The 27,112-nt window shown below is 40.3% G+C and overlaps 1 protein-coding gene across 2 annotated transcripts in view; it reads left to right on the plus strand.

The window, feature by feature from the left end:
- COL6A6 (collagen type VI alpha 6 chain) overlaps window positions 1-27,112 on the plus strand; it is a 143,837-nt gene that overhangs the window by 67,014 nt on the left and 49,711 nt on the right. For both annotated transcript variants that reach the window (XR_006787811.1, XM_045857311.1), the window contains exons 13-24: window positions 1,196-1,288; window positions 2,469-2,522; window positions 4,323-4,394; window positions 4,481-4,507; window positions 4,842-4,886; window positions 4,979-5,032; window positions 6,108-6,170; window positions 10,310-10,375; window positions 11,859-11,912; window positions 19,821-19,856; window positions 21,384-21,446; window positions 23,114-23,176. Coding sequence is in view for 1 of the 2 variants with exons in the window: in XM_045857311.1 (XP_045713267.1) it covers window positions 1,196-1,288; window positions 2,469-2,522; window positions 4,323-4,394; window positions 4,481-4,507; window positions 4,842-4,886; window positions 4,979-5,032; window positions 6,108-6,170; window positions 10,310-10,375; window positions 11,859-11,912; window positions 19,821-19,856; window positions 21,384-21,446; window positions 23,114-23,176 (690 nt within the window). In the remaining variant the exon portion in view is untranslated. The remainder of the gene's footprint in view (window positions 1-1,195; window positions 1,289-2,468; window positions 2,523-4,322; window positions 4,395-4,480; window positions 4,508-4,841; window positions 4,887-4,978; window positions 5,033-6,107; window positions 6,171-10,309; window positions 10,376-11,858; window positions 11,913-19,820; window positions 19,857-21,383; window positions 21,447-23,113; window positions 23,177-27,112) is intronic.

Genomic DNA, 27,112 nt, shown 5'->3' on the forward strand with positions numbered 1-27,112 from the left:
TTGTTTATTCTTTTACAGTTTTCCCAATTTTCCCCATTTTGTCCTCTTCTGTCCCGCCCACCCCCAGCTCCCACAATCAATCCTCACACCAGTGTCCATGTCCATTGGTCATTCATGCATGGTTCACTGACTAATCTCTTCCCCTTCTTTCCATCATTCCCCCCTCCCCTCTGGCAGCTGTCAGTCTGTTCCATGTTTCCAAGTCTCTGGTTCTGTTTTGCTCATGAATATATTTTGTTCATTAGATTCCTCTTATAAGTGAGATTATATGGCATTTGTCTTTCAACAACTGGTTTCTTTTGTTTAGCATAATAGTCTACAGTTTCATTCATGCTATTGCAAAGGGTAGGAATTCCATCTTTCTGCTGTGTAGTATTCCATTGTGTAAATGTACCACAGGTTTTTAATCCACTCATCTACTGATGGGGACTTGGGCTGTTTTCAGCACTTGGCTGTTGTAAATAGTGCTGCTCTGAACATAGGGGTGCATAGGTTCTTTTTAATTAATGTCTCGATTTGATCACTGTCAGCTTCAACTGGGCTACCCAACCATGAAGCACCATCCAGCAAGAAATTTCCAATACTAAAATTCACAAACCACTTTTGACACATTTCATCAGTCACAGCACCTTCTCCACACACTGCACAAATCTTTTTTGCATTTCAGTTGCATTTTTACCTTTCTTGAAATAGTAAAGCATAACTTGCCAAAATGTTGCATATTTTCCTCCACCTCGATATTAAAATGGCTACACAGAAATTCACCAATTTTGATGTTTTTTTAAATGCACACTGATATACCAGCTGTCACAATACAATCTAAAAAAAATTGTTTTGAATGAAGTTAAAGACAACTAAGCACTATTACAGCCATCATACAGAAAAAAACAAATGAAGTTTTTGGCCAGTAGTATGCAATGAGTTGGCCATGGCTAGACTGATACCACTTTGACAACACAAAAACTCTTTTGAGTTGATTCTGAATCCCTCATGGTCCTCACATGGAGGAGAATGTAGATCACAGAAGGAAACATGGACACTAAAGAATGTCTCACGCACTCTCTCTAGAGCACAGTCACTTTAACAGTGAACAGGCTTTTGAAACCAATAGAAATCTGAATCACAGTGGCGAGCTTATGTGTGTGATTGGGAAGCAATGCCACCTAATGTAAAGTATTTCCTACCCTCTCTCAAGGTCAATGTTGCCGAAAGGACATGCTGCTGTTTATTCTGCAAGTGCATTGGAGAAGATGGCACAAGGGGAGATCCTGGACCACCTGGGAATAAGGCAATTTTAAGATTTATGACTCACTTTATTTGAATGTAGTATGGCTTTCAGACATGAGTTTAGGTAGAAATAAGGGGTGATTTTAACTTCTGGGTAGAACCTCTCAGATAACCTATTATCATACTTCTCTTTGTATATGTCAAACTAGACAGTCACAGCTTGTCTTTGGTGTTCTAAATTGGGATCTTTCTAAAAACTTTTGTTCAAGTCTCAACTTGAAGTTTCAAGGAGAAACAACTGCTGAGCTCCTTGCTTAGGGTTTTAGCATTGATGACCGTGATGCAGAAAAATCAATTGTCATCTCACATGTTGAATAAGGAAAACCTCCCAAATTCCATTGTTCTTTCAATTTCCATTTTTAATGACTGCAGAGTCATTTAAATCAGGTAGCAAACATTTTGTGTGGCCTGCTAAAATCAAGTTAGGTCAGATCACCCTATCATAGCAAAAGATGCTAAGATATTTAATTCAACTCTAACCAAACCAAAATGTTATCACAGATGCGTAGACAAGAACAGGCTGATTATGAAAATGGTAACCCACAGAAGGTAGAGATGTTTCCTAAGCAGAAGAAGTTTATGTGCCCATATGTAAAACTGTGATTTGGGAGTTTAGGAAATGTTACAATATGTAAAACATACTATGGATATGTTTAATAATAATTTCAATATTGCTTGTGTCCATTTGGGCCCTAAAATAATTTATAGATAGAACTATAATTCCCAAATCACCATGGTTGTATCTGTAGAGAAGGTTTTTGGACTAATTATTTCTTGATTGTTTCAATTTCATGTAAAAAGAATGGTAGAATTTTTTTTTTAAATCAGGGCTCAAAAAGAATGGCAAGGAATGTGGGTGTTCTATTTTTTTGTATGTAGCATCAATCCTAGAGCTCATCGAACATTTGTCTGCACAAACACTCCAGCACTATATATAACATCAGAGAGACTTGCAGACAATGGTTGTGATTCACTCACACACCCCTGAGTTATCTGGATACTTGTCTCAAAATTTCAGTTATTTTTATGTGTATAAATTCAGCCTAGGTTGTGGCAGAGAACTAATTTTTTCAAACTCTTTCCTAAATTAAGTAAAACTGTGATGCTGAAGAATTTTCCTTGGTTACCTCTGGATTTTGCTCTATGGAGTGCTAATGTACTCCACCTTTCCTTATTTCCAGGGATCCACAGGTTTTAAAGGCAGTGAAGGCTACCTGGGAGAGGAGGGCATTGCTGTAAGTCAAAGGTTTTGTTTGTTTGTTTGTTTGTTTGTTTGTTTGTTTTTTGCAGCCTCATTTATTCCTAAAGACAGCTTTACAATATGAAATCATGGTGTCAAATCATAGAGACATGGGAAAAGTCAGATTCTAAGTACTTCTGTGCAGAATCAGAGGTCTTTCCTAATCGTCCTCAGGCTTTGCTTCTGGTGTTCATTGGTGGTCTACTAACCTACTGTCCCCTGTTTCACCATCCACCAATATTGCACAATGAACCCCATGTGAAAGTTATCTTCCTCACCAGGGGAGTCAAACTGCTGCCATTTGTCCCTTCCTGATCCATTTTGCAAAGGTAAACCAACTCACCACATTGTTTATCAAGGACCTCACTCTTTCTTGCATCCATCTATCCCCTCTTTTCCTCCCTCTTTCCCTCCCTTTCACCCTCCCTCCCATTTATCCATCAATCCGTCCATCCATCCATCCATCCATCCATTCACCCATTCACCCGGCAATTATATATTACCATTTACCACAGTATTTACCACAGTCTTCACAAATTCATTATTCATTTAAGATGTATATTAAAACATCTTACCATGTACCAGGCAGAGTGGTAGGCCCTAGAAATAAAAATAAATAAAAGACAAACATGGTTCCCATCTCGGGTAACTTCCAGACTAGTGGGAAGGCAGATGAGACAACCATGGTCCCAGCTGTTACACACAAGGACTATAGTGAAGGAATAGTGAGATGCAGTGTGACAGAGTAGCAGAACAAGCACATAACAAGCTCAGGTAACAGCCTGGGTGGCAGTTAAGGGCTTGGAAGAAGGGTACATACACATACGGGCTAATGCTTGGGCAGACATATGTAGGACAAATAGAAATTTCTCTGGGGAGAACAGTGTGTTTAAGAGCATGTAACTGAGTCAGAGACGTGTGTTTGTAGAATGGCAAAGGCACCCAGGACACAGTGAAAGGAGGTTATATGTCAAGCAAGACCTAGATTGTTGGGAGCCTTGAATACCCTGTGAAAGGTTTGAGTGGTGGCTTCCAGCTGGTGGGCAGTCATTGAATAATGTCATGTATAGAAGGATGAATGATGTCATGGATAGAAGTATGAATGATATCATGGATAGAAGTATAAATGATGGGGGTATGTATTTAGAAAGCATACCCAGTCACTATTATGGATGACAATAAAGCCATGATTACAGGCAGAAATCATGCAGTGGTAGGTGTAAGACAAAGTGGTCCTAATCTTAGTTTCAGACAGTACGAATGGAGGTAGAGCAGACATAACTTATTGACCTCTTGGGAAGAGAAAAGCTGGGGATGACACCTTTGTTTCCAGCTCACAAGATGTACAGATGGGTAGGGCCATTGTTAAGAGGACTGTAGGAGGAGTATTTATTTAAGAAAAAGAACAATGGATTTTTGTCTATAAATCATGCCTCTTGCTTAGATCATACCTAGAGCATCCTTCTCTGACATCTCACCAGTCTTCTGTCGTCTTTTCCTGGAGTACCTCCTAAAATCTTGAGGACACAGCTTAGCTTCCAGTTCTTGGTATGCCTGTTTTATTTAGATACTATTCCACCCACAGCAGAGTGCACATGGGATCTGAAGTAAAACAAAGTTGTCAACAGAGCAGCTCTGATTTATTTCCATTCTTAGTTTTTATAAGCATGAATTCTGGATTGTCTACTGTGAGCAGTCACGCATTTGTTTTCCAATATAACACTTGTCAAATTTCCAAGACAGATTCCAGATTTCCAGATAGAAAAGGTTCACCCAGTTCTGTGCTCTTTCTCAGGGAGAAAGAGGAGCCTCTGGACCAATGGGAGAGCAAGGTATTAAGGGATGCAATGGCGCTAAAGGTCCGAAGGTAAGGGTTGCATAAGATATTGTGGAGTCTTTCCAACATGAATTCCATTTTCTTACACCAATCACCACTGTCCTTTCTTTTTTCAGGGAAATAGAGGACTAAATGGACATCAGGTATGGTACCAAACATATTCATCTATCTCCTCAGTTGCTGTCTAAAAATATTTTGTGAGATTATTGGTCAGCAGATTGTGGGAATGAAGTTTCTGTTGACCTTTCTTTTTTTGTTGTCAATAATTGAATTTTGTTTATTTCTACATTTTATTGCAGGCAGTGTGTACTATTTGATGACAGTTTCTATTACTAAGTAAACTTTGATATTAATTACCCAAGGCCAGCCTAACCAAGAAGCTGTATAAGGAACACAAAGTTAGACTTCTTGTTTGGTGACTGACTTCTTTCCACATAAATGTAATGCACACTGTTCTGGTCACATCTGTCTTTGTAGGGAGAAGTTGGGGAGAATGGAATTGATGGACTGAGTGGCATACAGGTACAGCTTTCTCTTTGTGCCCTGAAGACCCTTCTGAGCTATTTTTGCATTAAGAAAATGGGGATTTGAATTTATTCTTCCCTGTTTCTTAGGGTGACAGTGGTCTTCCTGGAAGAAAAGGAGAAAAAGGCGATGAAGGATCGCAGGTAGGGATTCAATAAATAGCCATGATGAAACCTGTGCTGGGAATGAAAGGTGAAATTAATAGGATAGAAGAGCCACCCTAGGTGTGTCCATTGGCCAGCGCCACAGGCCGCTTTGTGACGAGCCACCATGACATCTCAGTCAGGTGCAGCAGAAAACTTGTTCTCACGTGTCTGAGACGTTCACCTGGCCTAGGCCGAGCATGGCTCCCCTTGGCTCCTGTGTGTCTGTAGGTTGTCTGGGGTTTGCTCCACATGTCTTTTATCCTACTCCTGGGCCCAGAGAGCTGCCAGTCCATGTTGACCATGACCTCTTCAAGGCCATGGCAGAAGCAGAAGAGAAGAAGTAGAAACACATCAGGTCCCGAGTCTTCCTAAGGCCTAGGCTTGGAGCTCTCTCAGTGACATTTCTATTTCTTTCTGTTGGCCCCATCAAGTCACGACCAAACTCAGGGGTAGGGAATCTCGCCTCCCTCTTGCCGGTGCGTGCACGCGCGCCCACATGCACACACACGCGCACACACACACACACACACACACACACACAGAGTTGAAAGGCAGTGCAGAGTTACATGGCAAAGAGCATAGATTCAGAGGGGAGTGAAAAATTGGGGTCAGTAATGAAAAGCAGCCCATTCTCATCTAGAACAAAAACCAACAGCAGCCATACTTCTGTCATCTACTTTATCTGTCTTTAGGGTGTGGACAGAGGAGTCAGAAACCCACTTTCTAGCTGACGCAACCACCTTGGGGAAAATGGATAATCTCTCTGAGTCTCAGTTGCCTCATTAAAAGCAAGATAATAAACATTGCTTGGCGTATAAGGTAGTTGTAAAAACTAAACAGGATGATAAATGTGTCTGGAACAGAGTTCACCATGATGGCAAATAACTGGGGTCACTCTTAAATTATTCATATGATGCCTGAAACTAGTTTTGGTTGTTTCCCTTTCTAGTTTAAAAATAACTTTGGAAAAAAGATGTAATTATTCAAATCAGGGAGGAGATAAACTCTTTGTTTCTATTAATGTTATTAAAAATTCTTGTCTTGTCCCTCTTCTGATTTTTGTCAACTTTAGGGAAGCCCCGGAAAGAAAGGGATTCCTGGAGACCGTGGAGCAAAGGGCCTGCGAGGAGACCCTGTGAGTGCCGGCTGCGCGGGCTGTGAACTAGCGTCAGGGCCCAGCTCCTGTCACTTTTCACAGAGAAAGGCCTCCCCACTTTAAGGTCCTGCAACAGCAATCCTGAGTTCAAATCATCACAGGCATAACTGTGGAATTTTAAAAGCAGGTTCACTATGTTAGATCTTTGTCACACACAATATGAGCATGGACATTGAGAAGCCCTTGCACTTCACTTGCACAGGTACCTTTTGAGAGTACACTTGCAGAATTGTCCTTGCACTTCAGAGCTGGGAAGGGATTCCAGTCTACTTCCTTTTCTTCCTCTGAGTGACTCAATATATGGACAGAGGAGAAGAAACAAAGCCATATCTTTTTTTCCTATTCTCCAAAAGCCTTTCTCAATCGAGTACATTACCTTCATTTTTTTTAATCCAAGCCAGCTGACATTATATTAGACTGGACATAGGACACAAAGGTGCCTGCTCTCATGGGACCTACACCCAAAAGACAGGGCTCACACCAACAGGCAGCATGCCAAGTCAAATGGGACATTCGTACTGGAGGGCGCGCTTTCAGCACTGTGCTCACACATAAGGAAGTCTCCAAAACCTTGATGAATTAGGATTTTGGTTTGTTTTTAAACATTTATGAAACCTTTTTAGTGAGATATGATTGACATGTAACATTGTGTAAGTTTGAAGTGTACAAAGTGTTGATTTGATACATTTGTATATTACAATGTGATTACCACCAGAGCGTTAGCTAACTCCTCTATCATGGCACACTGTTACCACTTATTTTTTGTAGTGAGAACATTTACTGCCTAGGCTTTTAGTATCTTAGAAGTATATAATAACATAGTATCATTGTGTAGAATCACTGTCCTGTGCGTCAGGTCTCCAGAATTTATTGAACTGTAAATACATCAGAAAAGTGCACAAATGATCAATGTAATAGCTCGATGACTATAAATACACCTGTGTACTCACCACCTAGGTAAAGAAATAGAATATTAGATAACAACAGAACACCTGAGAAACCCCCTCCTGTCCACTCCAGTCACTGCCAGCCCTCCCGAAGGTAATCACTAGCCTAGGATCATAAATTAGTTTTACCTGTTCTTGAGCTCTAAGTAAGTGAATCATTTATGATTCACCCTTCTGTCCCTGGCTTCTTTTGCTCAAGTGTATGCTTGTGAGATTCATTTATGTCATTGTAGATAACAATAGTTCATGCTATCTCACTGCTGTGTACTGTTCTGCTGTGTAACTATGCCATGATTTACATATCAGTTCTGCTGTTGGTAGGTATTTGGATTGTTTCTAATTTTTGCTCTTATAAATAGCACTTCTATAAACATTCTTGTATGTGTCTTTGGGTGAGCTTTTGCACACATTTCTATTGGGTCTATACTTAGAAATAGAATGCCTAGGTAATAATTGAAATACATACATTCAGATTAACTTTTTAGAGCCAAACATTTTTTTTTACTGATTTACACCCCCACTGGAATGTGCCCAAGCAGAATGGCTAAAATTTATAAACACTGACAATACCAAGTGCTGATAAGGATGTGGGGCAGCTGGGAATCTCACAGGACTCTGTCTTTAAAAACTCCCCCTCCAGAACACATGGGTCAATTGGAAAAAGAATTTGGTGCAATATATGCTGACAAATGTAAATGTTAGGTGTGCATTGGAGACAACTCCATTTAGAAAGCAGAGGAATTTGTACTTACAGACAGCATTGTTCACTAAGTGGTATCTCCTGACAAGTCTGGTGACCTGAGGGTTTTCAAACAACTTCAGACTATCTAATTGAAAACAAAAAAACCAGCCCTGGCTGGCATAGCTCAGTGGATTGAGCGTGGGCTGTGAACCAAAGTATCGCAGGTTCAATTCCCAGTCAGGGCACATGCCTGGAGTGCAGGCCACGGCCCCCAGCAACTGCATATTGATTTTTCCCTTTCTCTCTCTTTCTCCCTCCCTTCCCTCTCTAAAAATAAATAAATAAAATATAAAAAAAGAGAAAAGGATAATTTCAATAAATCTTATTAAATCTTATTTTAAAAAAAGAAAGAAAAAAAAAACTGTCCACCAATACAGATAATTAAGAAATAGTAGTTCAAATACAAAGGCATTTCAGTCATCTAGATATGATAGCCAAAAACCCACTTGGGGCATTACTATAAAACTGCCATTCACTATGATCAGAATCACCCCGATTGTCTGCTAAATTGTTTGTATGGCTATGTAACACCTTTAAAGAATCTGAATAATGTAAAAGGATTTTTATTTAGAAAGAAATGTTCTGTGGCTTCAAGAGATGGCTGAAAATTCAACCCACCAGAGCTTTTCTGAGTTTAATAGTTTGTTGTTATACTAATTTTAGATGGCTTTTCAATGCATAATAATTCTTCCTAGCCACTTGGGAATATATATCTCAAGTGGAAGACAATTCTGTGCTTTTTGTGGGTTACTATTTTAGGAAAATTTTTTTAAATGTCATAAAAAGATTGACAAAAATCAATAGAACACACAGGATCAGATCATTTACAGGAGTACATGCAGATGACCCAAATTCCTGAAAAACCTATGTTTATTCAGCAAGAATGTGCAATCACATGAAAGCTAGCTTGGCTGTTTAAAATTTCCCATTTAGACTTAAATATTTTTTTCAAACCTCATGTAAGTTGGAGGGAAAGCTAAGCTAGATCATTTATCTGAGCTACAGAGTTTATCATTCGAAAACATACCATTATTAGAAGCCCATGCTTAATCATAAATTGACCAGATATTCCATTCAGACTAACCAAACATGAGAATTAGGATGTTCTAGTCTATAGAATGTGCTGGAATGTGATTTTTTTTATGTCATCCCTTGAATCAAATAGTTAGATGTTGGACAACAATAAGAAATTTATACAGGCAGGGGGATAAAATTTTGGGCTTTATATTATCCCATTACCTTCCTTTCCCTTACACACCTTTCTCACCAAATATGATTATCTAATATTGTAATTTACGTATATCCTGCTTGGAGAACTTAACAAAGAAATATTTAAAGAATAAGACAGAAAATGTAGAAAATAATCTTTGGCTTCAATATGTGGAAGAGAAATAATTTTTATTTGTTTTAATAATATTGGTTATAAGGTAAATTCTAAGCCTGTCTTTTTCACTCCGTTAGCCTATAAGCCCTGTAAGTGGACAAACTACTTGTTTAAAAAGCTTACTGACTCTCTGGAACAATGACATGTCCCCACTGGTGATCACAAATTGCTTATTGATTGATGAAAGTAATTGGGCGGCTGTCAGCCAAACAGCCGGCAGCTGGCACTCAGTAGGGCTGGGTAATTGCTTTCCGTTCTCAATGGATTGGAGCGCTGACTGTGCCGACTGTCCCCCCACCCCCCAATCCTCCGGCACCATGGGGCCACTGCTCCGCCTGTGGTCCTAACCCTCTCCCCCCCAAGGCAGAGTCCTCTCAGCTTGGTGCAGGTGGGACAGCACCCCACAATGTATGCCTGTTTGGAACGAGTTTCTGCAGGAACATCCGTGTGACTGTTGGGAAAAACGCCAGGCATTTTTGAAAACCAAAAAAGTAGGGGCAAGCATATGTGGGAAGAAAGCAGCCAGGCACCCATGCAGAGAAAGAGGGAGTGGGTGGCAGATGCTGCCCCTGCACTGCTCAGCATGCTTGTGTTCTTGCGGTAGAGCCCACTGCAAACATTTACCTTTCTCAAGGGTCGGGGACAGTCACATCTACCAGCCCCCAAGGATAAATTTGCCTAGGTCCCATGAAAAAAGAACAAATGGTAAGAGAAAGGATTGCAGGAGCCAGAAGGGGGACCCCAGACCCAGGATAAGGGTTGTCACACACACCTCATGCTACCCCTGCTTCCCTGGGCTCTGCCTTCTAGGCTGAGCTCCACATTCGCCCCACCCCGTCCCCTGCGCACACCTTGGGTTTCCATTCCCTTCTGATGATACAAATCACAGGAAGAAAAGAAAACACCATCTTAACCCATTCCTGCTTTCCATTGGGTTGAACCTCTGTCTACTTTGGGGGGTAACTAAATGTATCATACACAAGTCACATTTTTAAGGAGAAATGTTCAAAATCTATTAATTTTTCTTTTTATTTCCTATTCCCAGGGAGTTCCTGGACTTGACAATATCATAGAAGGACCCAAGGGCTTGAAAGGAGAACAAGGACGGCAGGTAATTCTGGGGGCATTTGAAAGTGAACTTGTGAGGCCCAAGTCTGAGTGATAGAATATGAAATGCATAGGGAGAACTTCAAATCAGAGTGGATATACTTCATACAAAAGTTATTTTTAGGAGCAAAAGGATCTTTTAATCCTTATCTGCTACTATGGGATTCAGGGAACATTCTCTTCTTCTGGACTTGGGGTGATGTGCTTCACTAAGCCATACCCTAGAGGTCATCATTTATGTATGTAAACATCCAAGCTCTAACTTAAATGTAGGGCTAGCTAATAAGAAGAACCATCAAAAGGGCTGTTGGCCTTCCCAGGATCCAGAGAATACACACCCTAAACAGCCAGCATATTCTTCATAGTACACGATAAAAATGTACAAGATCTGGCATGCTGTACTTGCCTCTGGAGGCAAGTCTCCTGGGATTGATTTCATGAACCTTCCCAAGAATCAATTAGACCATCTTGTTATTTTTTTAGAATTAAAAATATTACTATCTGGATAATGCTGGATCTTCTGGCCAAGGAAGTGTCATCAGCCACTCCACATGGAGAGGAGGTCTGATACGGTGGAAGGACTTTGCTTTGGGGACAGGCTGGGCCCTGTTTCAGGACCTGTCCCTTGCCACCCCTGTGGCCTTGGGACACTTTCTGTCAGCTTTAATCTTCTTTTTTTTAAAGATTTTATTTGTTTATTTTTAGAGGGGAAGGAAGGGAGATAGACAGAGAGAGAGAGAAACATCAATGTGCGGTTGCTGGGGGTTATGGCCTGCAACCCAGGCATGTACCCTGGCTGGGAATCAAACCTGGGACACTTTGGTTCCCAGTCCGTGCTCAATCCACTGAGCTACGCCAGCCAGGGCTAACTTTAATCTTCTCATCTGCAAAAAAAAGACAGAAAGCCTACTTTTGACGGTTATGGTGGGAATTCAGTGACTAAGCCTGCCATATGAGAACCCTTTAGGAAGTGTCACCTACAATTTTTATTAAATGGTAAACATAGGTTTCATTGTAGACTCATAATTATTTCTTCCTTTTCTGTCTTGGGGAGACTTGTGAGTATTGGAGATACTCACACTTTTATTCACATCAGGATATAATCTATGCAGGTTAGCTAAACAGAACAAGAAGTCGAAAGGCAGAAATCCAAACCTGTAGTGTCCATACTGGGCATGTGGCATGGTTTAATGATCCACTCTGTGGGGATAGTTTGATTTAAATATTCTAACTGCACCGTAATTGCACGTTAGGCAGTGGTGATGAACAGATGAAACCATGTCATTAGCATTTTGTCCTGCAGTTCCTCATTACCCACATAGAGATGATTTATGACCAGTGGAAGCAGAGCTCCATTCCAAAAGGACAATAGTTCTCCAGTTGGTGGGTCCCCATCCTACCTCCCTGGAGCGAACCAGCTGAGGTTGAGGAGAAATGTGTCTGCGCTGTGTAATTATTGTCACACATCTGTTTTGTTCATTTGACAGGGTAGAAGAGGCATGCCAGGCCCCCCTGGGACACCGGGCTTCAGAACTGACACGGTAAGAGTCTTTCTAGACAAGGAGACCCACTGCTTCAGGAGCCTATCTTGTGATGAAAATGGCTGAGTGGGGGGAGTGGTGGGCTGGTTCTGTGGGGCTTAGTACCCTGGGAACACTGACCTGAGAACAGAGCTGGAACAGGACTTGGGGAAGCCCCGGAAGCTCAGACAGAAGGGTGTGGGCTGCAGGGGAAATTACTGAACAGGAGAACAAGCCAGGCAATGAGGACAAAGCAGCAGCCCACCAGGGGAAGAGGTATCAGAGTTTGGCCTCCTGACTAGGCTAACTGAGGTGGCCAGTGATGCCGTTTTAAGTCTAAAACTCCATTCCCTGCCAAATTGTATAGCTATGCACTTAAAAAACTGAGTCCTGGTTGAAGTCCTCTCTCTGTTCTTACTTCCATTTTTTTTACCTTGTAAATATTTTCTTGATGGAGTATAATAGCTGGTTCTATGAGCTTCTGCCCAGAATATATATGTGATATATTAAACTAGTTTTTATTTGTGCTCAGTTTTGAAATATTGTATATTTTTATTGAGATACAATGCTGTATTTGTTCCAGGTGTTCAGCATGATTGGGTACATGTATATGCTGCAAAACAATCACCACCACTGGTCTAGTGAGCATCTATCACCACTCGGAGTTACAGACTTTTTTCTTGTGATGAGAACTTTCAAGATTTACTTCTCATAGCAACTTTCAAATATACAATGCAGTATGGCTGACTGTAGCTACCATGCTGTCTGTACCTTATATTCCATGGCTCATTTATTTTATAGCTGGAAATGTTTATCTTTTGACCACTTCTCTCATCTCCACTCAGCCTCAACCCTCCACCTCTGGCAGCCTCCAATCTGCTCTCTGTGCCCATGAACTTTTTTTTCATGATTCCACATGTAAGTGAGGTCACAGTATTTGTCTTTCTTTGACTTATTTCACTTAGCATAATGCCCTCAAGGTCCATCCTTGTTGTTGCAAATGGCAAGATTTCATTCTTTTTTAATGGCTGAATAATATTTATTGTATAAATAAATCCATTGTGTATATATATACCCCATTTTTTAATTCATTGATTCATCAATGGACACTTAAGTTGCTTTCAGGTCTTGGCTTTTGTAAATAATACTGCAGTGAATATGGGGGTATCTCTTTGAGTTAGTGCTTTTAATTTCTTTGATAAATACCCAGAAGCAGAATTACTGATGGTGCTATTTTTAGTTTTTTGCAGAACCTCTGTACTATTGAAAATATTATATGTTTTTGAGGCATAAAAATATATACCTGAGAGTAAAATTTGGTTACTTGCTTATGGCACCTTTTGGGAACTTTTTTATGTATTTGTTTGTTTTTTTTCAGTGAGTACTTTAAACAAACGATTCTACACTTCACTTCTTGGAAAAGTACAGAGGTTGTAAAAGAAAATCTTTACCCAAAGTACCTAAAGAGATACTTTGATAAAATACACTTAAATGCCTGTATTGGATTCTAAATTAGACCTGCCTCTTCTCATTGTGCACCATTTTCTTTCATTCTTTATGTAGTTATCTAACCTTCTGCAATTGCCTTTACCTCCCCACCCTCAAAATATACAATATTTTTTAAATGAGCACAAATAAAAACAAGTTTAATATATTGCATTTATTATGCATTTTATTTTTCTGGGCTGAAGTTCATAGGACCAGCTCTAATACTCCATCAAGAAAATATTTTTCTATCTGGGAAGGCACTCATTTGCAAAGTAGAGAGATGGAACTAAAAACAGAGATTACAATTAAAATGTGCGGAATCTGATGGCTGGTCAAGCACTTCACTACTGCCATTTTACTGCATCTAAAGATAAAGACATACATTTGTTGTTCATTTCACCTTTTAAAAGGGTGTCACCAGCTTACATGCCCCAAGAAAATATTTTGAACTGAAAGAATATCATCCAAGAGACCCTGGCATGGGAGATTACTTTTATCATTTCATAGAGGCCATAATCTCTCTAGAGGCTAATGCTGTGTCACCAAGTGTCGCCCTGCACAACTCCTGAGAAATATGGCATTGTCTTGGGTTTTAGGTTCATCAGTGTCATGCACGAGTAAAAGTAGGACTTCCAGCTAAAGGAGGCAAAATCAAGGTGTTTCTTATACTATTTCCCATTTGTGCATTTCACCAAAAACAACAAAAGAAATTTTAAACAGTTTAACAAGCCATGACCACAACATTAAGCTACATGGGACAACTGCTGGCCCACTACTGTAAAATCTGGGTCCTCCTGCGGGAGACTGTGGAGAGCTGACACAGGCTGCCTCATACCTCCAGCAGGGGTCAGGGTTTTCTAAAAGCGGCTGCCCTATTCCTGAAAAAGCTGGTGAACGAAATCCAGGGATACTATAAATTTTGAGAAGATCAGGGAATATCCTGATGGGCACCATTTAGCAGAGGAGACAGAAACAGTGAGAAACTGAAGAACATTCCAGTTTTAGTATCCGCAGCACAGCAGTCCCTGCAGGCCACGGAGCTGCAAAGACAAGAGAAGAAACAGTGACTATCACCGTGCAGAGAAGCTGTGAGTTATGGGGCTTCATGTGAGCTCCATGAGTCTCTCAAAAGGGCGAAAGATTTGTACAATCTGAAGAGACACCAGAGTATATCCACGAGTCTCTTAAATGTCAGAATTTGGAAGAAGAGGGAGCCATAAGGTATAAGAAATAATTCATGATGCGAAAGTGCTGGCAGCATACCTATATCAAAGCTATTGACCCACGTCCAGGTAGTGGTAAGTTATTCAGTAAATCGGTGACCCTATTCAAAGGTGATTAATCATGAAAAATATTAATACTCTTTACTGTTAATCAGATGATTACTAACCAGGACCTATGCTTTGAAATGGCAAGAAAACAGAAGGAGAGCTAGATGAGCACAGGGCAGATAAACCCTCATTAGAAGAGGAACTACTTAAGGAAAAGGTGAAACAACTCCAAAATCATTCTCCAAAGTCTCAAAAAAAAATTAAGGCAACATGACTGCTCTGATAAGACAACAAAAAGTGAAAAAAGCAAGTTAGTAGTGCTTGGGGAGCAATGGGAATGGGGAAAATGTAGAATTTAAGATGTATTAGAAGCAACAAAAATGAGAATAAATATGACTGAACAAATATAGGCAGGCATATGGTAATCAAGAAGCCACACAAGCAATAATTGAGATAGAATATCAACAGTGGAGAGCCAAAATGTAGAATTTGCATTACTAAATTAAACAAACCAAATGCAATGTAAAAACATTCAGAAATGTAATAAAATATAACTTCTAGAGGCAAAAGCTCAAATATGCAGATAGAAAAGACATACTCTGACTTAGAAAAATTCATACAAATACATCATCACTGAGCCACATCCTGTGGAAACTACCAAACTTATTATGTAAATAAAAAACCACGAGAATTTTTTCTTTACATAAGCAGAAAAGATAGAAAATGCAATCTGTCTTCAGTTTTCTTCCCAACATTCAGGAACAAATAGTAGAATGGCCTGAGTTCTCAGATAGAATGGTACAAGGTTTGTATTCTCACCCAAGTGGTCCTGCCAGCATATAGCAAATTTTTCAGACCATAAGATGTACCTAGGTTTTAGAGGAGGAAAATAGGAAAAAAAATTTGAAGCAAAAAATGTGGTAAAATATTTAGTAACATAAATAACATAGGCTGCCACCGCCCCCCGCCCCATCACAGCGAGTCAGGCAAGCTACATTTGGACTATAAGACACACCCCCTTTCCTCCCAGATTTGGGGGGTACGTCTTATAGTCCAAAAATGCGGGTGAGTACTCAACATGACAAAGCCTTCAAAAACTGAGACAACATGGCTTTCATGTTCCTGTATTTAAAGGTTTTTTTTAAAGATTTTATTTATTTTTAGAGAGGGAAGGGAGGGAGAAAGAGAGAGAGAGAAACACCAATGTGCGGTTGCTGGGGGTCACGGCCTGCAACCCAGGCATGTACCCTGACTGGGAATCGACCCTGTGATGCTTTGGTTTGCAGCCCACGCTCAATCCACTGAGCTACGGCAGCCAGGCTGTATTTAAAGTTTTATAATAATAAATTTGAATCCCTTTAAGTGCAGAAATAAGACTAAGTCAGAAATTGTGATTACAAAACAAAGTGTAAATTTTAGACATTTGATAATTAAAAATCATATGAAAATGAGGAAGTGGGGAAAGTGTTGATCTACTGAGTCTTCATCTTGCATTGTAGGGATTCAGTCTCTAAGCATATTCTTAAGCTAAAATACACATTGCAAAAATACCCTCACCTTCTAATTATTCTTCATGGTCAAGAAATGTTACCACCTGACATTTCCAATTCTTTCAGTTTTATTTTTCCTCCTATTAAATTCAAATACAATTAAATATATTTTAATTTTAAAATAGCATGAGTAGCATGATCCCTTTTTAATCAAAAGTACCATATTTAGAACTCCATCTGTAAACACTCATAAAAAGATGCCAAGAATCATGATTACTAAATGTTAACGATAGTTATTTTTAGACGGAGGATGTGGGATGACTTTTACATTTTTATTCTGTGCATTTTCTGCATTTGAATATTTAAAAATCAACATGTCATTTTCATAATAACAGTGAAGTCATTATCCTTTAAGAGAGAAGAAAAATCTATAGCGCTAAGAAATTCTAAAATGTAGGTAGATCAGGAGCGTTAAGGATTCCTCAGTGAGAGGGGTTTCTGCTGGACTGGTCAGTGAAGGGAGGGTGACCGGTGGGAGGGTGTGGCACACAGAGAAATCCCTGCAGGGGACCGAACCTGACCCTCATTCATTTGGTAAACCCTACTGAACACCTACAGTGTACCCGCAACTCTACTACCTATTAGAGCTACAAAGTCAAATGAGATATGTAGCCTTTGCTCTTGAGGAACTGAGAACCATGATGAGAGCATGGCATCTCAACATTTGGGCTGAATAACCCTTCGCTGTGGGAGGCCGTCTTTTGCACTGTAAGATGTTTAGTGCCATCCCTGGCCTCTGCCCACTAGGCGCTGGAGTGGCACCCCTGACTGTGACAACAAAAAATGTCTCTAGATAGCACCAAATGTTCCCAGGGAAGGAGGGGGTGGGTGCTAAGTCTCCCCTTGTGGGTAAGAACCACTGTTATGGAGGAGGGGGACGGACCTCTAGGGACATGAGCACTGTGCCAGGAGTCTGTAATGGGTTGGGTGGTTCAGAGGCGGAAGGGCCAGCGCCAGAAAGCTGCAGTGCTGAGGATGGGGTAGGGATGGGAGTGGGAGGTTGGCTTTTTCTGAGCCAAACATTTCTGAAAATAAGAATAGATTTTTGTGCCATGGCTAATGAGAAGCAAATGCAGCCCCAAACTAATGCATGATCTTCAGTCCTATTAAGTCCTGAGGGTCTGTTAGCTATGCTTCGCCCTTTCTCTCTCTCTTAGCACTGTTTATGGACAGCTTGAAGTACTGTAGGACAGTCATTTATTATTGTGAGTGCGCTTGCCATTAAGATTTAGGATTAATGGCATGCTTTGCTGTTAAGAATGTCCTTTATTTTCCTGGGGGTTCGGAGTTCCAAATCAGTCCATACCTATCTGGGAAAGTGGGGCATAGTAACGAACCAGAAAGCCAGGCTGCAAGGAACCGAAGGGCTGAGGACTCTTTGGGGTCTTCTAACTCTCAGGTCTTCTTTGGGGAGATTTTCTTTCTCACTCCGCCCATTCATATTCCCTTTCACAGGTCAGTAATGCCAGACAACTATGAGCCTGTAGGGAAGCCATTAAGATGTCTAGGGATTTAGTGTTTCCCATTCAAAATATTTGAAAATTTGAGGCAAAATTATAGAAATCGCCTCCATATTGCCTTGCATTTTTTTTCTTTTTCTCACATCTACCCAAGGTATTTAAAACCATGACTTTTATTTGGAGTTTAAATCCCCAGGAGCCGTTAATGAAAGTGCTAGCTGATCACTTCTGGAAATATCTCCGTTATTTCAGTGAATGGGCGATTAAGGCCCGTCCTCTCCGCTTTCCGCTGGGTTTACAAACTCCTGCCTCGGGACAGGAGGCAGGTTTTCTCAGCACCACACTGACAAGTGCCTCAGAGGAAGCAGGAGCTCAATGAATATGCATAAAGATAAGTCATTTTAATCAAGCTCTGTCGAGGTCAATCAAAGACAGAAAAAAACATTCATGGATGTTTCAAACCCTGTGACAGTGGACCATATTTTTGGATGTGAGGGCCTGTTTCATATCCTTTATTGCACAGGAAGCTCTTTATTTTGCCCAAATATAAGGTTCCATTTCATTGTTCCTACACAAACAGTGGTGTCCACCTAAACCCCAGGTCTGGCCATGTACATTTTCTGCTCCAAGAGCCATGGTGGTTTCTGCTAACAAAGTATGAAGCCTTGGTCTTGTATTTCTAGCCTTCGGAACTCCACTACTCGCTTTTCTTCTCATGTCTCTGACCCAGAACCACTCCTATCACATACACGCCTAGTTTCCCATTTTTATTACTCAGTCTGGTATCCTCTGCTGGAAAGAGGACTTCTTACATCTTCTCCCTGTAGAACTGCTACCCATCCTCCAAAACCCATCCTTAAAAATCTCTTCTTCAAGGAAACTTTTTCCTGATTTGACTGATGAAATTATTGCATTCTTCAAAGCCCATATTTCTGCCACTCCTCTTTCCTGTGGTGTTGGCCATACCCTGCCTTGTAAGCGTTCATCTCACCGCAGAGTGAGGGGTCCCTGAGATCAAGGACTCTGTGCCTGTGTGTATGTGTTTGTGTGTGTGTCATCCTTATGCTGTATGGTTCCCACCCAGTGTGCTTTGCAGGTAGTAAACCCTTGGTCAATATTTTTCTTAATGGAACTGAAGTGAATTGATTCAGAACAGAGAAAGCATATTTCTTTCCCTGTAAGAAAGAGGCTTTAGACGTTCATCTCAAGCTGATTCATCAGGGTTTTCAAGGAATAGGACTCCAACCATTTCCCCAGATGCACAGTCTATTTCCTAGACAATAATAAACTTTGACTGAAATATGATTAATAGAGTTTAAAGTCTGCAATAGTGGCCTCTCAGAATTTTGACCTGACCATCCCAAATAAGTGTCCATTAAGAAAACATTGTGTGATAGTTATTGAATTTTGCAAGTCCTGGACGTCAGTATTGCTATTACCTCACCAAGAGATCCTAAGTCCGACAATAAAATGTCTTTGTCTCTTGATTTCCAGATCCATGAGTACTGATCTGGAATATACCCAGAGCCTAATCTTAAGTATGAGATTAGTAGGAAAAAACCCACTTGATTATGTGGCACCATTATTTTGATTGGATATTTTATTATCAAACTAAATTGAGTAACTTTTGAATGATTGTGGTGATTCTTTCCTTTTTGACAGGTATTTGGCTTTGGGGGGATGGGATAAAATTAGTTTGGCTATCCTTAGCTTCTGAAATTCACCTATAATGAAGTTCATGATCTTAAATTTCTCAGTCGTTCCTCTGGCTTACTGCCTATTAGCCACTCTATTCTTGATTTTTTGGCTTATGTAATAGCACTTTGGAACAATGAAAAGAAATAAAATTCAAACCAGTCAATTTTGGAGCTTGTGTGAACAGCTTTAGTAACAGTTTAGTAGAGGATGAATTATTGACCAGAATCGCTTCTCTTAAGTATCTATAGAGTTCAGTTGTCTATGAGTTTAATTACCTGTTGCCTTAGAATGGAATTGGCAGCATTTTGCTTTCATGGTGCAGTGCATAATTTAATGTTTTGAGCAATAGGTGGAAACTTTTTTTAATGTCAGTGCATTAAAGCGCCCATTACTAATTTAAATGACATATAAAAAGCATTTTTTTTCAGAGTTACAGATATATACCTTTTCCTCCTGTTTCAGGCAGCTCCTGGCCGAAGAGGACACACAGGCCCACAGGTACAGTGATGCTTTCCCCCTTAACTCCAACTGTCCAACCAGAGAGCTGAAATGAGGACTCGGAAAACTCTCCTCCAGGCCTGAAGTTCCTCTCTTTTTGATGATACTGGTTGTGGAAGAATAAATTGTTAGAAAAATTTTAGGCTGCAATTTCAAATCTTAAAAGGAAATGAAAATTTGGGCACTTAAATCAAAATCATAAAAATCAACGATGAGACATTACTTGCCCAATCATTGTTAAATTGAACTTTGATTGGATTACACGTACAAACTTGAACGACTCCGTGGGTGACTTTTCTTTTAGAGTTTTGTTCAATTAACTCTGAAACCTTATTTAAAATGTACATAAACCCCTTTTAAACAAAGAGGGTACAAAAAACCCTAATATAAATGAGATTTCTGAATGTTTTGTTAAAAAATGGGCTACACCAAGTATCATAATCATATCCCCTTGGGATGTGTTGGTGATACAGTCAATAAACAAGCTTCATGAGCCTATAATATTTATGAAAGAGTGGTTGTGACTTGGAATTTTTCAAAACTGAGAAAGCACACATCCTCCTATTAAAAATAAATAATAAATCTACTCTTAATCACATCATGGGGAAACTGCAGAATGTTAAAGAAAACATTTTAAGCACTACCAGCAAGAAAAGCCAGTTAGTTTTCCCTGTGAAAGGAATAACAAATTAGAGTGTAGCCGACTTCTGTTCGCTAATAATAGATGCCAGAAGACAGCAAATTAATATCTTGCAGGTGCAAAGGCAAAATGGCCAGAAACCTAGAATTTTGTATGTAGCTAAACTAGAAGTGAGGAAAATAGATCTTTTCAGATAGACAAAGAGTTTACCATCCACAGACATCACCCCATCCACGCATACTTCAAGGTTAGGTTTCGACAACAACAAAAAAGCAAATCCAGAAGAATGGCATAAAATACATAAGATGGGGAGAGAAAGTGTTGAGAAATTTCTTCTTTCTTATTTCTTGGAAAAGGCCTCAGTGAGGGACATTTAATCATACCCAAGTGTCTGACAGCTGAGACATAACTTGTGCAGTCCCAGTCCTTGCCTAAATTAGACTTCTTTAATCCTTTCTTACTCTTCTTGGAGTTCGTGTCTGTGGCAGAGTTTAAGGGCAATGCAAAGCGAGGGCTCAGCTGTTGATCCTTTGATATTTTAACTATTTGAACATAAATGTAATGTTGTAAGATGCCTAGAGATTTTTTAAGAAAATGCGCAGTAAATTGTGAGATTTTTCAAGCCAAACACCCAAGTTAGACATAGCATGTTACAAGTGTTATAGGACAATAAGGATGTGTGTGTGTGTGTGTAAAGACTGAAAGCTGTGGTTAATTCTGCCTGATGAGACTATAGAAAATTTTTATTTCCTCCTTTGTATTTTCCTGTATTCATATTTTTGCAAAGATCCTGTGCTGTCATTGTAATAAAAAAAGAAGAATCTTGCGCATAAAAGGACAAAATTCTCAGGAAACACTGTTAAGAGGTTGATTCTCTCTCAACATAGGGGACAACAGGTGCTCCAGGCCTAGATGGACTCGAAGGCTCACCTGGACCTAAGGGCCCTCAGGTACATATTAAAACTATTCATGATGTGAGAACTTAAAGAATCTGAAGTGTTGATAGAAGCCCCTGATGCACCACCTCCCACCTCCTTGCAGAATTAAAGTTGTTTAAAGGGTTTTCAGGGCTATACAGTAGGGAAGCGACACAGTCCTGACTTGTACAGCACTTGGTCTCCTTTATCTAAGTTGTATTCCAGTCAGGAGGTGACATGAGAGTGAATGTGCTGGGCAGTGGTCCCTGAGCCATGGGTTCAGGCCCGCTAGGGTACTCTAAAGAGACATGGAGCCAAGGAAAACATAGGGCCTCAAAACTGGGGATGTTGGTCAATTCAGCACCGTAAGCGTTCAGTGTTACATATCTGGGTGCCTGTGCTGTAGAAAAATTGGCTCCACTGTAGGAAACAGTTATTGCAAATACAGCTGAAGTCTTCAGCAGGGCGCTCTGCAGTGTGGCACTCAGCCTGTGCTTTCTAGCTCACTTCTCCTGGGAGCTGCCCCCGGCGCTTTTCCTTTGCAAGGAACAACGCATGGCTGGCTCTCATACGGATCACATGAGGGGAGAGGAAGCCTGTGCCAGAGAAAACAAAATGTAGCCTAAAATAATGAGAAGGGAAGGGAAGTCCTAGAAAAGGCTGAGATGAAAAAAAAAAAAAGAAAGACTACAGAACATTAGAATAATTTTTCTTTCTTAGTTTGAAATCTTGGGAAATAATGTTGCTGTTTGGCAAATGCAGGACAAGCAAGGGTTTTGCCATTTTTTTCAATGTTTTAACCCACGTAGTTAAAAAAAAAATAACTGAAGTCACCAATATATGTTGGCAGCTTGGTGCATGGAAGTTGGGCAGAATGTCCATAGATAGGAGAAGAGAAACTTTGTTCACATTTCACCAAGATTTCAGAGCAGTAAACAGTTTGCCCCCGACCTCTGTCTCTTTCCGGCTTGATTGCTTTTCTTCATCTTACTTGCCAGCTGAGGAAAGTTCATCTTTCCCACCTTCAAATGAGAAATATTTGCCATTAGGGTGGTGGGGAAGCATTTCTGTGGATTGACTGGCTTTATCTGGTGCTAAACAAGCAATACTTATTCCATTCTACAGATTCTTACTTTTTTATGACATAATTTAAAAACATGCAAAAAACAAAAACAGCATAAAAGTTTCTCTGCATAACATGTGGAAGCCACAGTTAATAAACAATAGAAATAATATCCCAGAAGTAGAAATATCCAAATTTCTTCTTACTGCATGCCCTATCTTAGTTATGACCAGTCGTCAGTGCAGTCACTGAATAGAAATAAATCTAAATAGTTTATTTGCAGGCTTATATAATTAAGGACTATTTTCTATTTTAGGATTATTTTCTTTTCACATAATATATGAATTGGAGTCTAAAGATGCTTAAGATCATTAGAAAGCAGTACTAAACATGTCCCCTGCTCGGTATTTCTTCACTGTGAATGCAAATGCCCAGCCTCCCAGACGTGGGATCGGACGCCCATCTCCCCACACAGAAGGAGAGCTCGACAGGTCAAGGCAGAACCAAAGACATGCGTGGACTTCTCGTTCCAGTTTCTGGCTATGTCACTGACGTAGCATTTCCATTTTAATATCCAAGCTAATATCCAAGTATTCTGTTTTAGGGAGAAAATAATGCTTTCATTCCCTGTACCTAGGGCCCAAGAGGAGAGGCTGGTGCGAAAGGAGAAAAAGGAGGTCTGGGAAGTAGAGGTCCCCAGGTATGTACTGAGACAAAGTGACTGCATCTGGCTTTGATCTTGGCTTTCACTTAGATGCCTTTGTGGTTTATTTATCATCTGTGAACTAGCAAACGTGTACGGGGTTTGACTTCATTGCCTGATGTGGCAACACCCCGTCCTGGCCCCTACCTTACTAAGCAGGCTGTCATTCTGTCTGACACAGAGCTGGTTTCTAGCCCTTTGCCTCAGCAGCTTAGCTTCTATTGTGAGGTTAAGGATTCCTCCTCTATGTAAATCAGATCATGTCACTCCCCCTCACTCACTCCTCAGGAGCTTCCTGTGAACCACAAATACAACCTACAACAAACACAGTCTAGCTACACCTGAGACTCTTCTGGACAGAGTGTAAAACACTCCACCCACTGGGACCTTCCCCACACCACTGACATCAGAATCTCTGGAGGTGTGGCCAGGGTCTCGGTAACTTTAATTCTCCCCAGGTGAGCCTAACACACACACGCGCAACAGCAATGGTGGGAATGACCCATGTCAACACTCTCAAACTTCAAAGTCTGTCAGAACCACTACAGAACTTGCTCAAATGCAGAACCCAATTCAGCAGGTTTGCAGTGGGCTTGAGATTCTACACTTTCAGCACACCCCCAGGGCATGTTGATGTTGCTGGCCCCCACCACACTTTGAGTAGCCAGGTCCTACATGATTTGGCCCTTGCCTACCTGCTATCATAGTACATATTTGTTTCACTGTTTTTGTCCCTTCTTCTAGATTGTAAATTTGGTGAGGGCCAGGCTTTGTCTTGCTTATTATTCCGGAGCCCAGAGCAACAGTGCTGCTACAGGGGGGAGCTCAATGTATAGCTCCGTAATGAATCCACTAGTAAATGAATGAATGGGAATAGCTGGGACTTGGGCTCTGGGCTAACAGGAGGATAAAGGGAATCAACTACTTTGTGTCTATTAATTACACTGGGCAGCGGTCCGGCACACATGGGTGTGATCATCAAGTTAGAGGCTATTTGCATAAACTTATATCTCATAACACAATATTTTAAAGCATATTAATTACTGCTCATGGGGATATTTTTCCTGTTTGTTTGTTGTTGTTTGTGGGTTTTTTTTGATGAATGTATACCTTCAAAAAGCATGAAAAACTTAAAATTTCATGGTAGGATTCAATTTATGAAAAGTAACTATTTTACATTCACATCTTTGAATCATTAAAAGCTTGCTGGCATCACAAATTGAGATTTTTTTGAAAAAAGTTAATGCCAAGGGAAAGATATATCTGGTGATTATCTCATCTGTTTATATAAAATATTGAGATGTAGATGGGTTGAAATTCAAAGAGTTTAGTAATTCCCTTGCTCTAGAATCCAAAATTGTATCCAACTGGCTGTTAACGCCAATAAATGATTCCATGTGCCCTGTAGCAAACTTCTGAGTGAGTGCCCTTTAATCTTGCCTTGGCAAGATCGGTCAGAGTCATAAATCATTCAACCCCATGGCATTGCCAAAGGTAGTCAAAAGGCACCACTACGCTGTGGTTTAGCTCTTCCATTGATCCGGCTGGAAAGCATGGCTTTCTTTCTTTGCTTGCTTGCTTTTAAAGACCAGTGTCAATGCAATGAAAGTACCATTTCAAAGATGTGTAGAATTTTCGATGTTCAGGGCGTGATGAATGAGACCTCAAAATTGTTGTTTCCAAAGGAAAACCACGGAGACAAACACAATCAGGTAGACAAGAGGGTGTTATTCTTTACTGGCTCTAAATCCACTCATAATAGGCTTCGTATTCCCGAGAGCAGAAGGCCAGCCACTCAGGCGGAATCATATGAGTGTTTTCTAATTGCAGGCTGGAAAGTTGTTCTTAAGATATACATTTAGAAAAAGGGATGTGATGTCTGTTGACAGTGTTCTGAAGGCTTGTTAATTTATGGGGTGTTGGAGCATTCTGCATAAATCAAACATAGTAACCCAGCCTAGTAATTGGTTATGATATAAGAGAAATACAGTCCATGGCACAATGGAAAAGAAGAAAGTACTTCGAAAGTCACAGCATATTCTTTATACCTTCCTTTGTTCCTTTTCTTGTTTGGTTTACCAGAAGGCCCTACAGTCATGTAACCGGGGCCTAGAAAAGGAATGGATTATTTCACTTAGCATAATGCTTTCCAGTTCCACCCATACTGCCTCAAAGGGTAGAAGCTCCTTCTTTCTTTCTGCTGCATAGAATTCCATTGTGTAAATGTACCACAGTTTTTTGATCCATTCATTTACTGATGGGTGCCTCAGTTGCTTCCAACACTTGGCTATTGTAAATTGTGCTGCTATGAACATTGGGTTGCATAGGTTCTTTTGCATTGGCAATTCCTAGCAGTGGAATTGCTGGGTCAAAAGGCAGATTCATTTTTAGTTTTCTTTAAAAAATAAAATAAAAATAAATAGAAAAGGAATGGAAAACTCAGACACAAAATGCTAATTCCAATTAGAGCTGGAATTATTCTTTCAATCCATAGGGGGTTTTGTGAAACACTCACTGGTGTCATATGCAATATCAAGGAAGGTTGAAGTTATTCAGGGCAAATTTGGGATACAAAGTACGATTTCATCTTTACACAAAATAGCATAGGGGTCAAGGGCAGAGAGTATGAAGCTAGGCTTCCTGGGGTGACTGCCAGCCTTGTGCCTTCAAAACTGTGTGACCTTCAGGAATTAATTTAGCCTCTCTCTGCCTCAATTTTCTCTGCTGTGAAATAAGAATAGCAATAGTAGCTACCTCATCAAATTTTCGTGGAAATGAAATGGTTTAATATATGTAGGTGCTTAGAACAGTGCCTGCCTTATAGTAAGCACTGTATAAATGTTTATTACTATTATATTGCATCAATAACAGGGGCATTTTTTTACCCAAAGCACGCTCCTAGCCAATCCAGGGAAAGCCATAATAATAACAACATAACAACATGTGACTCGTATTGCAATCACCAGATTTCATGAGTTAGATGATGCCTCAGTCATTCCCTTTACCCATTTATAGACATTTACTGAGTGTTTCCTGCTGTCAGGCCCTGCAGCAGGACAAAAGGATGAGTCAGACACAGAGCCTCGCTGCAAGTGCTGCTGGGCTCATCAAGGAGACCCATGCAGACAGAGTTGAGAGGTGGTGTGCTAAATGTTAAAGTAGAATTATACCTTGGCAGGATTTTCCTTCTCTCCTCCATAGACCCTTGCTTAACTCTCATGGGACATTTGTAAGATTTTTGATAACAAGAGTTATTATGGGAAGTTCTTAATGAATGAAATAAGTGCATATGATTATGGAGATGATGGTGTTTCTAACAAGCATTTATGTCACTAATCCAGAAATAACTATTCTAACCATCTCATGTTACATAGGATGCTTATTTTTGAAACAATAAAGCTTCCAGCCAGAAAGAAAATAGAATTATACCCAAGGTAGAATAGTGGAAGAAGGATGGAGCTATAGGAGGGGAAGAGTGGCTTAGCTTTTTCGGGGTAAGGAGGCTTTCTGTAGGTGACCAAGGGGAGAGAGGCAGGCATGCAAGGAAAGGCATCAGATTATATAAAAAGAGACATTAAGGTGAATTCAGGGAGCCACACATGGTTCCATGTGGGTGGAAGGTAGGATGGATTAGCACTGTCAAGATCAACATCTTCTCAGGTGTCCTGGAGGTTGGTTCTTGCATGAGCTCACCCCTTGCTGGCTTCTTGATTTTTTTTCTCCTCGGATTTACAGAAGCTGAGCATTTAATCTCCTTGGGTTGTTTGATATTTGCTTATCAGGTTTTATATCACAACCTGATATTTGCTGGTTGTCAGTGTAGCTAATGTTTTACCTCCATGAATGTAATTACTAACAGGATTCCTTTTAAAGATGAAAAGAATATGCACCTCTCGCCCCTGCCCTGGTGTATTCCACCCAAAAGGGAGGTGT

The sequence above is a fragment of the Phyllostomus hastatus genome, unplaced genomic scaffold (assembly GCF_019186645.2).
Source record: "Phyllostomus hastatus isolate PE091 unplaced genomic scaffold, TTU_PhHast_1.1 phas_scaffold_129, whole genome shotgun sequence".
Classification (NCBI taxonomy): Eukaryota; Metazoa; Chordata; class Mammalia; order Chiroptera; family Phyllostomidae; genus Phyllostomus; species Phyllostomus hastatus.